At 31.5% G+C, this 14,641-nt stretch overlaps 1 protein-coding gene across 6 annotated transcripts in view; it reads left to right on the forward strand.

Annotated features, from left to right (window-relative positions):
* LOC134695542 (titin homolog) overlaps positions 1-14,641 on the forward strand; it is a 100,044-nt gene that overhangs the window by 26,327 nt on the left and 59,076 nt on the right. Inside the window, exons 3-5 of one of the 6 annotated variants that reach the window (XM_063556831.1) lie at positions 1,079-1,151; positions 2,121-2,297; positions 5,090-5,229. In XM_063556831.1, the coding sequence (XP_063412901.1) occupies positions 5,090-5,229 (140 nt within the window). In that variant the 5' untranslated portion in view covers positions 1,079-1,151; positions 2,121-2,297. Of the gene's footprint in view, positions 1-1,078; positions 1,152-2,120; positions 2,298-3,851; positions 4,086-5,089; positions 5,230-14,641 lie in introns of those variants that run through there. The other 5 variants (XM_063556832.1, XM_063556834.1, XM_063556829.1 and 2 more) reach the window with 5 other exon arrangements.

Here is a 14,641-nt window from a genome sequence, read left to right on the forward strand (position 1 = left end):
GAACACTTGCATATTTTTACACTATTAATATTATCCACTTGCGGCGGGGGTATCATCAGTGAGCAGTAGCTCGCAGTTTCACTTGTTTCAATTGCAAAGTGCTGGCCTTCATTAAATGTTCTTTTCAATGGAACAAACCTCAGAAAGCTTGGAGGCACCCAGTAATACGAATGAACAAGGTTAAATTTATTTTTGTTTAAAACGGAAAATTTTGAGAATGGATGAAAAGGAATATGCTAAAAAACAATTAAAACTTTATAATAATATTCATGTGATCTCAGCCTCACGGTATGCATGTCAAACTTATTATGCAGTTTGGAAATTGCTGATTGTTGAAGGTTGTGGCATGTTCTATAGTTGTTAATTTCGGTGTCATTGGTCTCTTGTGAAGAGTTGTCTCATACCTTAGACATCTTCTTGTTTTTATATATCCTAGATTATGCTAATTTCATACAAATACAATACTGCTGAGACCAGCTGTTTACAGGAAAAAATAAATTAATTCTCCTTTTCCCTAATGACAGCAAATTATCTCTAGTTTCATTTGTTATTGATGAGGTTGGCAAAGTTTTGTACTGATCAAATTGGCATCATTTGTTTGAATGACTACATGTAAGAATATAACAGGAAGTTTACAAATGAACGATAATTAGTAACTATTTTTTTTTGGTGGATTTTAAGGTGAAACTGGACCTAAAATGTATGTCTTGAACAACATATGAGGTCTTGTAGGGTTAATTAAAGAACCTGTTAAACCATGAAATGTTTAGTTTTCATGAATTCACATGTTATTTTTGTATCCAAGAAAATTGAGTGGAACATGATATCAAATTGTGTCTCTATATATTATAAATTATGGTAAACAAAAAAAATATGCATGGATATACAAATCAGCTGAAATTTAAGTATCTAGAAAAGTATTTGTGAATTAGTATTACTGATGGAACATATTATCATAAGTAAACTCAACATATTGATAGGTTATAGACCTCCTTTTCAAATTTTTTATTTTACAAAAATTGGGGTTAAATGCAGAAGATGTTTAAAAATTAACTTTTAATCTTTTTTTATTTTACAGGAACAGTTGTGAATAAGAGAAAAATAATGAACTTTTCAAGAAGTGAACTGCAGAATTTTATGTATGGAAAAAGGTAAAAATTCTATTTGAGCAGACTGTCACATACAAGTTTGAGACAAACATTCAAATGATCCAGATTTAGTTGTATGTCATTGGAAATTAAATCTACGACAACTTGTTAGACGAGACAAATCACAATGGAATACTTGGGATGCAGAAAAGAAATAAAAGCACCATTCAAATGAATTATTAATATGATTTCGCTATAATCTGTCACTAATTGATCAACGGAAAATTCATATATTGTCAATTTCACTCGGAATACAAATCCTTCAATTTGACGACTAACGATTGTTGTACATGTGTAATAGAACAACAATATAGATATATTTTGTGACTAATTCCAACTCTTAAGAAAAATCATTATAGAAAATATGCTGTTTGATCGAGCTAATTTGAATGTAAACTGCAAAGATGTCATCAATAAATAAAAAGCAATATTTGCCTTCCATAAAATTTGCGGTTTTTAAGATTGTAATTGCATTGGATTTTAACTCATCTTGAAATTGAATAAAAAAAAAAGGAATTTAAGGCATTCTTTTACTGGAAACTAAAGATTGTTATTGAACACTGAAATTTTTCATTGGATTAAGGTTGTCGTTTTCGTTTTCGTCAACATTAAATTGAATTGGGATTTGAATAAGTGAAAAAATGAATGAAAAGTGAAGATTTATATCGAAAAATAATTGAATTGGGAACAGAAAAAATGAAATAGATGATGTCTGCTACTGCTATTATTCAATAAGACTTGATGAGAAGAAATGAAAATTAAGTTAGAAACTCTTAAAGCAAAAAGATAATTAATCTTTTCTACTGGAAAATAATTTGAAATTTTTATTTGTGGAACCCTTGAGGAACATGCAGAGGAGTTAAACAAATATCAACTTTGATGATAGATAGGTAAAAAAATATTGTAAAATTGCGAATCTTTATTTTTTTTTCCAAAATAATTAAGTAGTGCAACTGTGCTGAAATTTTGCAGTGACTTATAACAGTTGAATTGGAGGTAATTGAGAAATAAACAGGGAGGTCAAGAATTTGAACATATTTTTTATTTGATGGATTTTGTTTCGCTGTTTTATAAAGAAAAACAAAATAATGGAATTTCCTGCCATCTGAAAAGACTTACAGTTTTGGAAATTTTAACCACATTTTAAAGGTAATTTAATATTATATGATGAACTTTTATAATAACATTGTTCAGGTAGGTATTTGACATCTAATTTATTTTGATTTAAGAATTGTCAATTTATTTAAACCTGAAAACATTGTCTGATTGTTGGTCGGGTTGTTCTCTTTGACAAGTTACCCATTTTCATTCTCAATTTTTCATTGAAAATGACTGTTGACCTTATTGAATTTGTTATCTTTGAAAGTATAAATATTTGACAAAATAAAAGTTAGCAAACCTATATAATAGACAAATTCTGCATACAAGTCTGTTTAAAAATTCGAATTTTCTTGAAAACTTTTATTTGGTGGTTCATTTATATCCATGAAATGTCAGAGTCAGATTTAGGGGGAGGGGGGTTGACCAGGGGGCAGGACCCCCCCCCCCCTTTTTGGGAAAATAATTGGTTGCTTATATAGAGAATCACTGAAGCGTGACTGGAGCGGGCACCCTCTTAGGCAGTCAGTGAGCCCCCACTTATGAAAATTTCTCGATCCGCCAGTGAATGTAGTATGCTAAAACTAACAACAATGAAGAGAATCCTTAGCTAAGGGGGGTTCATGGGGTTAAGGTTTGGCAATAGAAGTGATGAATCTGAAGAAAAAAAATATAAAGGTTGTCAGTAAGATGGCTTCAGGTCAGATCACTTTCTGTAAATGAAAATATAAAAGTATGTAATACGTATCACCCTATAATCATAAAATTTCTAAATAATGGCGGGATGGGCTGAGCTCATTGTTGAAAGCTGTACGGTGACCTATAGTTGTTAATGTCCTTGTCATTATGGTCTCTTGTGGACAGTTGTGTCATTGGCAATCATAGATATAGGAAGATGTGGTGTGAGTGCCAATGAGACAACTCTCCATCCAAATAACAATTTAAAAAAAGTAAACCATTATAGGTCAATGTACGGCCTTCAATACACATCTTTTTTATATCTATATAAAAGTAAGGAAATGTGACTTTGCCAAATAGACATTTTCACTATTCACCAAAGTTACAAACGAAGTTGTTGAAAGCAATTATAGTCAACTGTCCAATCTTCAACAATGACAAAAACCCTGTGTGTGTTTACAATTTTTGCCCAATTTAACAACCATGATTATAAATCCCATCAACACAATGTGTGAAATAATCCAATGTTGACCTGAAGTTATTTGAAAAAAGTTTAAATCCTACAATTTGTATACCGAAGAATAAAACTATTATCATGATTAGAAAGATGTCGAAATTATCCCAATACTTGTCATGAATGAATACCTCAACTTTTTTACTCGGATTAATAGCTATTTATTCAGTCTCAATGCCATTTGCATATAACACATCAACATTTTTTCCGTGGATTAATAATAATTTATCCATTCATACGATCAGCGATATACAGTGACATACTTAGTGAGAGTATTGAATCGGAACCGTGAAGTTTTTAACACTACATTTATATCCTTGGTTGAATAACGATCTTTTGAAATCATATGCTGCACTTGTTAAGGTATTTAATAGGAGATAGTTAATCAAGGATAATATTTACACAAAAGAGATGTGCCACTGTTGTATGTTTATGGAAATAGAAAGTGAGGAATTATATGTTTTGTTGTTAAATTGAGAGTGAAATATGTCAATGCTATTTGGCTCCGAGTGTGTTATATAGAGATTACAAGATTTGAATATTTAGATTATTGGACGTGTTAAAAATAACAATAAACAAATTGTGTCAGCTGCTGTTTGTTTAATTTGAAATTATGTATTCTTGGAATTAACAGGATGCAAAGTCAGGTAGATATCTTATAAAATTTGCAATTTTTTAAAGTTTGACGATAATCTTTAAAATTATAGCTCACAGCTAGGATTTAAATATTTTTTACAGTGTTTTTTTTCATATTCATTTTGGCCTGCTACGAAATACATAGCAAATGATATTGCATTATAAAAATGCTTAATTTGAAAAAAAACCTGCATTCTACTTTTCTGCATTGTGTGATGGAAAAAGAGGTCTACAATAAATAGCTAGGTTACCTTATATTTATTTGCCATTCATTTTCAACTGTATATGAACTTTTGAATGATACCAGAACTGATTTCATGTCTGATAGATTTGGCTTGAACTTGACCTTATTTTCTAGTTTAATTGTAGTATTGAATTGTGTACTGATGTCCCGTCGGATAGGATTCATTTGACTTTGACCTCATTTTCAGCTACAAGGACTATTGAATGATGCACAAATGTCTTGTCTGGTATGAGTCATTTTACCTTGACCTTATCTACACTGTAGTTGTACTATTGAATGGTGAAGTGATGTCCTGTCTTATATAATGTATTTGACCTTAACCTAATTTTCAACTACATTGTACCTGGACTGTTGAATAGTGTACTGATGTCTTAGCTCACATTGAATTAATTTGACCTTGACCTCACTTAATTTTCTATCAACTTTGACTCCACACATTTGTTATAAGTAGATAGAAAATTGAAGATTTGGTATGAATGACAATAAGGCAACTCTCCAATAAGGTCAATTTTTCAGTAACTATTAGTAACAAGTCAGCTATATTCAATTTGTCATATCAATGTAAGGTGTTCATGAACACCTGATAGTGTTCATTTGACCTTGAACTCATTTCTAGGGTCAAAGAGAAAAAGGAATAATGTTTCTGAAATTTATAGAATATTTGATGTTCAAATGATGATTTTTTTATATTCTTTAGTCTATGATGCTACATTTCGGATGTGAGTCTGTATAGATAAATTTTAATAGCTTGTCTTATTTTCTTTATTTAAGATGTCTGTAAAGATTTCTCCCATCATGCCTCAGGGTCGTCAAGTCAATATGGGTCAGATGAATGAGGAAGAATTTGAAAAGATATTACAAGTGTTGCAGAAAGATTTTGAACTTCGACAAAAAGAACAAGATAGACTGAGGTATGATAAAAAGTGTGGCTTTGAATACACTGTATATAATTCATTATTCTGCAAACAAAAAAAATCAAAGTTTACGCAGAAGAAAATAAAATACACATCATATTGCTTATTTACAGCAGTATTGAATTCAATGCTGATCTTTTAGTTGGCTGAAAGACCAACTATGTGCTTCCATCAGACCATCACATGTTTCAGGATTGTATGAAAAAACTATTTGCTCTGCCACATATATACATTTGATATATATATATATATATATATATAGTAAATTTATATGAATAATTGATAGAAATATGTCACTACTAATTATCATCCTATTACATGTACGATGTTCATTTATTACAATTATTAAACCAACTTCTTCCTTAATGCAAATGCTAATGACATATAATTGATTTCATGAAATTATTACTGCTTTCATCCTTGAGCTTTCATCTCACTAGAGAATTTCTTCAAAGGATAACATACCCGCCATATATTTTTAATTTGAAGATCTGTTAATATAACAATTGAATAAGCAGAGGTGGATTAAGGGGGGGCATGGGACCCAGGTCCCCATTTTTGGGGAAAAATTTTGTTGCTTATACAGGGAATCACTGAAGCGTGACTGGAGCGGGCCCCCTCTTAGGTCAGTCAATGGGCCCCCACTTATGAAAAATTCTGGATCTGCCACTGATAAGCAATGGAATAAAAGCAAGCTGCAATCACATTTTTAGCTTAATCATTTGGAATTGTACTTAAACATATTAAATTATTTAATTAAATCTGATACGTGCTGCACTACATTCATACCTGAGAAAAGCATATCCTTCAATTATAGATAGTACAATATAACAAGTGAAATAACATTTAATAGAATTTTGTTACATGACTTTTAGAAACACACTTATTCTATTTTCTGTTGATGTCACTCAATGGTTAAATTTAACCTTTCATAAGTAAAACTCTAATCCATTGTTACAAATGATGTAAGCTAAACTTAAACTGATCCCATATTGAGATGATAGAGGGGCTGGAAGAGTGTTGTCTCCACTTTTGTATTCTTTTCAATATTTTGGCTATTTTTGTCCACCTACAATAATTTTATTGTCCATTAACTATAAGCACACCATTATTCTCTTCTTTAAATAAATAATTTTGGCCTATTTTTGTATGTTTTTGTCAATTTATGTGCTCTCAGTCCATCATTCTGTTTTCTGCAGTCTTCAAGTTTAGCCACTAGTACTAGGCCCAAGACTAGTGAAATTTTATTCAGACTTGTAAGTTTTGCAAAACTTTGTTTGGACCATCAAGAAAAATGAAGAATATTGGTCTTCAGACTACTAGTTGAATTTTCTTTTGGTGCAGATTGTGTGGTAAACCCCATTCAGACCCTCAGGATAAGTAAGCAATTTGTACAAATAGGTTTACTTTTTAAGGTCATGCTGAAAAAGCATTCCAATCACCTATTAAGTAGGTCCTTAATATTAGTGTGAAGAATCATTCTTGTTGTACAAATGTATATTGAGTTTGAATTTGAATTTAATGAACCTTTACTAGGAAGCATATTTTAAATTGGTTGCTTTAATTTGAATTTATATTCATCTGATAAAATGTCTGCAACATTGGTTTTGTTGAAAATTTTCAAGTAAATTGAATTTGATTAAATTTGATGATATAAATAGGAATGTCGGGTCAATTTGACATTGGTTCTAATAAGTTTTAAGGTTATAGTTTAAAAAATGAAGACACTCAAGAAATCTTACTTTAAAAACACCATACAAAATCATCAGTTTATCATTGTTATGACATATACAATTGAGAATGGAAATGGTGAATGTGTCAAAGGGACAACAACCTGACCGTAGAACAGACAACAGAAGGTCACCAATAGGTCTTCAATGCTACGAGAATTTCCACCACCTGGAGGCATCCTTCAGCTGGTTCCTTAACAAATATATGTACTATATGAACGCCATACTAAACTCCAAATTATACACAAGAAACCAAAATTAAAAATGATTCAAGACTAACAAAGCTAGGCCAGAGGCTGCTGACTTGGGACAGATGATGTATAGTCCTAAATAAAAAAAAAATCAGCTTATAGATTTTGCAAATTTTACAAAAAATAAGGTTGCAATTCTTCCTGGTAAAAAGTTTATCTTGGATTTTTATGAATAAAAGAAGATATGGGGATTCGTGTCCATGACAGTAGAATCAAATAGGAGCCAGTGTTTGATACTGTGGATAGAGAATACTAATCTTTGCCATATTTTTCTTGCAGTCTACTTTCAAGCATTATTTTTGTTCCCTCAGAAATGTCTCAATTTTTTTCGTCAGTTTATAAAATATCTTAATGGTTCTTTCACAGATTCATATTTACTCTGTTTTATAATGCTTTCTTTAATCTGATATACACTGGTGACAGTTACTGAAAAGCGGAGGTTGATAAAATCGGGACAACTTATTATTGTGTGGGAAGTCAATATGTAGAATTTGTTTATATTTTGACAAGTTTGTATAGAAAATGTATTGTATTACATTTGTCAAATGTCTGAGTGAAAATATGTTCTCTTTCAAATATTAATGACATTTAAAAAGGTGATAAATATACTGAGTGACTTTTAAAACACAACACATCATATACTTGAAAGCACCACTTGATCAACTTTTGAATAACCCTACAAAAGTATAGTTTCAGTGCATTTCTGAAACCTTTTCTACATGGTACTTTCAGGTCATTTGAAGCTAAGTTAACATCATGTACATAGGGGTCATAAGTCACTATTAACAACTTTTCATCCAAATTATTAATCTCCATCACATTTTGAATACCTTTGCTATAGGGTTTTCTTATAGTGGAAATTTGCAATCGTAACTGGAAATTTGATTTTTATTTGAATTAAAAACTATGAATTTGTAAATAAATTAAAATCTGAAATCGAAAACTGTTAAAAACTGCTAGAATTTTCTGTAGGAATATCATAAGAAGTCTACAAATTCTTAGAAACTTTGATTTTAATTTAGTCAAGTTAAAATATCTATTGCTTTAAAAAAGAGTAAGTTCAGTAAGGTCCTAAAATGGCTCTGTTATTAAGCTTTAATTTAGAATAAGGATTTATTAACCAATTTACAATAAATTATAGCTAATACAGTGTCTAGATAGGAAATAAGTCTATTTGTTGACAATTTACCTTCTCGCGTTTTTTTCATGACATCACAAATAGTACTCCTTTTGATTTTCCACGAAAAAATCAATGAACATGTGGCTAAATTTTCGTTGATTATTTGACAAGAAACATAGAGTGCATACGCCGACAAACAAGATCTTTGAAAAACGTGTGTAATTACATTTTACATGTTTAACTTGAATATTAAGTTTGTCGACACCTGCACTATGTTTCCTGGTCCTAAAAATGTTAAAATCAATGCTTTAGAATAAAACTTTGACAAAAATAGTTATATTTGACTTTCTCACATGTCTTATCAGGGCCTTTTATAGCTGACTATATGCGCTATGGGCTTTACTAAGCTCATTGTTGAAGGCCGTACGGTGACCTATAATTGTTAATGTTTGTGTCATTTTGGTCTCTTGAGGACAGTTGTCTATTGGCAATCATACCACATCTTCTTTTTTATATTTAAGTCAACTTAAAACATTTTTTGATCTTGTAACATTGAGCTTTATAATCTGGGCCAATAATCATGATAATGGCCTAATACTGAACATACTCCTTTTCATATATCATTATAAAAAAAACTTTTCTAATGTCACTCAGTATATATATTTAAGATATTCACCCACACATTCTTATTAAAAGATTAAATCAATAATGTTCAATTTAGAATTAACTTAAGTATTGCATTTTTTTTTGGTGAAACCTTGCTGTAAAGTGCATTTAAAATTATTAAGATGAAAGGCTTACTTTAATTTAATAATTTCACACTGAAATCCAATGAGTATTGAAATCATTTCTAGCTGAATGTCGGTTTTGTAAGAATGTGTTATATAACTGACTGCAAATTACTATTGCTTTAGATTAACAGTCAACAAATTATCTCCCAAGAAAGATAAATTTGATGGCCATGATCTTTAATCTGTCAGTAATTTTTTTGATTTCTAGATAGTCTTTTTGGCAATTCATGTTCTTGACTCTGTAATTAGAGATCCATTTTCAGTTGCCTCAGTCTAAGCAGCGACAGGCAGTAGTTATTTTGTTGCCAAAAATGGTTTAAAACACCTGTATATCACTTTCAACTTATGCTTTGCATGGGCAGGGGCCAATTTTATCAGGTTCCATACCTGAGTCTATGATTGTCAAAGGGAAACAATTTGTGTTAAAGTGTGTAGTAACCATGGGAACAGAATCATTAAGCCAGTAATTGGCAATTGAACTACTGTCATTTGACTGTGGATTAATTTATTTTCGTGGATTGCTGAATCGTGCATTTGTGAATATCTGATTTCATGGTTTTGCCAATCTCTGCATATAAAGACTATTTAAATTTAATTATTCGTTGAACATTTGAATTTGTGGTTAACCTGTACCAACAAAACCCACGAAATTGGTATCCAAAGAATAATAATGAATTCACAGTAGAAGAGAATTGTTTGACAAAGACATAACATTACACATTGGCAAGCACAAGAATATATATACAGAGTACAGACTATAACTGTAAAATGGTGATGGCCCTTAAAAAATTGTATTCGTGACCATGACTTAAGTACAGTGCAATCTGCTTAATTCAACACCTGAGTAATCCAACACCCTGCTTAATCTGACATTTTTGTCTGGTCTGCCAGTATGTTGGATACAGGTTATACTGTACTAGTAAGATTAGGAAAGTAAAGAAGGTAGATTCAGATTTTTGCCAACTACAGAAGGAATTAACAGACCACTATGAAGTACAAGAAAATTTAAATGGTCATACAAGTGAGAGGTTTAGCGCTCTGAAACCAGGTTTAATCCACCATTTTATACATTTGAGAATGACTGTACCAAGTCAGGAATATGACAGTTGTCTGTTAGTTTGAAATTTTGTTTTTGTTTTTGATTTTGCCTTTGATAAGACTTCCAGTTTTGAATTTTCCTCAGAAATCAGTATATTTGATATTTTACTTTTTTGTCGAGCCTGCGACTTTTGTCGCAGAAAGCTCGACATAGGGATAGGGATCCAGCGGCGGCAGCGGTGGCGGCGGTGTAAGCTCACTTCTTAAAAGCTTTATATTTTAAAGGGTGGGAGACCTGGATGCTTCATACTTTGTATGTGGATGCCTCATGTAACGAAGTTTCCGTCAGTCACATGTCCAATGTCCTTGACCTCATTTTCATGGTTCAGTGACTACTTGAAAAAAAGTTAAGATTATTTGTAATGTTAAATTCTCTCTTATTATAAGTAATAGGATAAATATATTTGGTATGTGCGTACCTTGCAAGGTCCTCTTGCCTGTCCGACAGTTTTCACTTGACCTCGACCTCATTTCATGGATCAGTGAACAAGGTTAAGTTTTGGTGGTCAAGTCCATATCTGAGATACCATAGGTCTAGTATATTCGGTGTATGGAAGCACTGTTAGGTGTACATGTCCAACTGGCAGGTGTCATCTGACCTTGACCTCATTTTCATGGTTCAGTGGTTATAGTTAAGTTTTTGTGTTTTGGTCTGTTTTTCTTATACTGTATGCAATAGGTCTTCTATATTTTGTGTATGTAATGGTTGTAAGGTGTACAGATCTACCTGGCAGGTGTCATATGACCTTGAACTCATTTTCATGGTTCAGTGGTCAAAGTTAAGTTTTTGAGTTTTGGCCTTTTTTTCTAATACTATATGCGATATGTCAACTATATTTGGTGTATGGAAATATTTAATGATCTACATGACAGTCGAACAGGTTTTATTTGACCTTGACCTCATTTTCAGGGTTCATTGCTCTGTGTTAAGCTTTTGTGTTTTGGTCTGTTTTTCTTAAACTATAAGCAATAAGTCAATTTTATTTGTTGTATGGAAGAATTGTTAGCTGTATATGCCTACCTGGCATGGTTCATCTGACCTTGACCTCATTTTCATGGTTCAAAGTTCAATGTTTAGTTTTCTTGGTTTATGTTAAGTTTATGTGACAGTTGTAATAAAGCTTTATTATTAGGACTATCAACATAATATCAATGATTAGAAAAGAAGGCGAGACATTTCAGTGTGTGCACTCTTGTTCTATAATGCCTTCTTCAGCCTGATGAACTTTGATGTTGAAAGTTACTGAAAACCTGAGGTTGATAAAATCGGTATAACTTAATATTGTGTGGGAAGTCCGTTTTAAAAACTTGTTTATATTAACACGCCTGTATAGAAAAAGTATTGTATTACATTTTCTTGAGTGAAAATTTGTTCTCTTTCTAACAATATTGAATAATGACATTAAAAGTGATATATATTTAAAATAAATTGCACTAAACTGTAATGCATCTGGCATTTTCTGCACATTCTTTCCTAGTTTAAAATCAATAATGTTCAATTTAAAATTGAAATTAATGAAAGTTTTCAGTACGTTAAAACAAATTGCTGTAAAGTGTATTAGAACAATAAGATGAAGGGCTTACTTTAAAGGAATAATTTCACAATGGAATGAATATTAATGTAATTTCTAGGTAAATATTGGTTTTTGAAGAATTGGTTAAATAACTGATTGCAATTCATATTGTTTTAGTTTACCAGTTGACAATTGGCAATATATAGGAAAAGTGTACTGACAGAAGTTGTCTCTAAACACATCTCCAAATGGAGCTTTAGTCAGTAAAAGCCATATTAATTGTACTGAGTACTAAGTTGACAATACTTTTTCCCATTAAAGTGTAAAGTGAGCACTATTTTTTTTCTTCCACTTGTAAAACATTTGGTTTGTAGACATAGCATTACATCATGTTAAGCACTATCAGAAATAGACTAATTGTTAATGGGTTGTGGCCCTTGAAATGTGTTTGGTTTAAATACCAGGTTAATTGTATAAATTTCAAGATCTTCCACTTTTGTTACTTTTTATTGTGAATTCACATTAGATAGATTGATTGTTGGTTGCTTAACGCCCAGTGGCAAAAATTTCTTGCATATTCAGGACGAAATTCATATTAGAGAAATTACATAAAGTTTTAACTTATTTTTTTTATTTAAAGAGAACAAATGTTTCGTCATACTTTATTAAAGATTTTTCAATAAAAATAAAATTAAGAATGGAAATGGGGAATGTTGTCAAAGAGAATAGAGCAGACAACAGCAGAAGGTCAACAACAGGTCTTCAATGCATCGAGAAATTGATGCATTTGGAGGCGTCCTTCAGCTGGCCCCTAAACAAATACTAGTTCAGTGATAATGAACGCCATACTAATATCCAAATTGTACACAAGAAACCAAAATTAAAATAATATAAGACTAACAAAGGCCAGGAGCTCCTGACTTGGGACAGGTGCAAAAATGCTGCAGAGTTAAACATGTTTATGAGATTTAACCCTCTCCCTATACCTCTAGCCAATGCAGAAAAGTAAACCCATAACAATAATATTGTCAAAATGCACAATAAAATTCAGTTCAAGAGAAGTATAATTAAACTAATTAAAAGTTTATGTCTCCATCATATGAATATCAGACACAATCCTTAACTTTAGGGGTTTAGTATCATACCATCATAACATATATGAGAAGAACATAACCCGTGTCATCACAAATGGTTTTTAAATAAATTTTGAGTTCTGATTCAAACCTATTTAAACGAGTATTTAATATGTTGAACTGTCAGTACTAACTACTTCAAGCAGTAAGATACATATAAATATTTTTGCCCCACAATTAAGATAAAGATCCGCATGCAACATGTCCAATTGTCATGCAGTAGTTTGTATTTAAACCATGATTTTAAACCCCTTCACACAGATTACCATAGATGTAATCTAAAAAAGTCTATAACACAATTGAAAGTCCGCACTAAATAAAATTCTCTGTGGAATCATATTAATCAGAACAGTTTACTCTCAAAGAAATAAATTGTTGAATTGTAATTTTCTGCTTAGATTGCATGTATAAATGCTGCAAATGATTGATGGATAAAAATCTGATATTGAGCAAGTAGAAATAAATTCTGTGGGTTTATACTTGTTTTATGGTTATTTTGTGCAGTTGGAGACTATTAAATCAAGTATTAAGCACACAATGGTAGGGTAAAGGTTGATGTGATTCTATGTCAATCTGCTATAAGTTTGTGCAGGAAATCTGGTTAGAAAATAACACTAAACTGATTAAATTTGAAGGTTATAAAACACAAACTCACAATAAACTTTCTGAAAAAAAACCACTAACTGTTAAAAGAGATATGATTATGAAAATTACAAGACATATTCCTGACCTGAAACAGTCCCTTTTATTAATATAAACCAGGTAATATGTTTCCTTTATTATTACAAGATCATTGAAGAAGAAAATCATTGTATGTTTCCATGTCTTCTTTATTATTTTGTAGTAAGCTCCAGGAAGATATTGAAGAAGAGAATCATTGTATGTTTACATGTCTCCTGTATTATTTCGTAGTAAGATCTAGGAAGATATTGAAGAAGAGAATCATTGTATGTTTACATGTCTCCTTTATTATTTTGTAGTAAGATCTGGGAAGATGTTGAAGAAGAGAATCATTGTATGTTTACATGTCTCCTTTATTATTTTGTAGTAAGATCTAGGAAGATGTTGAAGAAGAGAATCATTGTATGTTTACATGTCTCCTTTATTATTAGCTCACCTGGCCCAAAGGGCCAAGTGAGCTTTTCTCATCACTTGGCATCCTGCGTCCGTCGTCGTCCTGCGTCCGGCGTTAACTTTTACAAAAATCTTCTCCTCTGAAACTACTGGGCCAAATTTAACCAAACTTGGCAACAATCATCATTGGGGTATCTAGTTCAAAAATTGTGTCCGGTGACCCTGCCAACCAACCAAGATGGCCGCCATGGCTAAAAATAGAACATAGGGGTAAAATGCAGTTTTTGGCTTATAACTCAAAAACCAAAGCATTTAGAGCAATCTGACATGGGATAAAATTGTTTATCAGGTTAAGATCTATCTGCCCTGAAATTTTAAGATGAATCTGACATTCTGTTGTTAGGTTGCTGCCCCTGAATTGGTAATTTTAAGGAAATTTTGTTGTTTTTGGTTATTATCTTGAATATTATTTTAGATAGAGATAAACTGTAAACAGCAATAATGTTTAGCAAAGTAAGATCTACAAATAAGTCAACATGACCAAAATGGTCAGTTGACCACTTTAGGAGTTATTGCCCTTTATAGCCAATTTTTAACCATTTTTCGTAAATCTTAGTAATCTTTTAGAAAAATCTTCTACTCTGAAACTACTGGGCCAAATTAATTGAAACTTGGCCACAATCATCATTGGGGTATCT

Source organism: Mytilus trossulus, chromosome 13, assembly GCF_036588685.1.
Source record: "Mytilus trossulus isolate FHL-02 chromosome 13, PNRI_Mtr1.1.1.hap1, whole genome shotgun sequence".
Classification (NCBI taxonomy): domain Eukaryota; kingdom Metazoa; phylum Mollusca; class Bivalvia; order Mytilida; family Mytilidae; genus Mytilus; species Mytilus trossulus.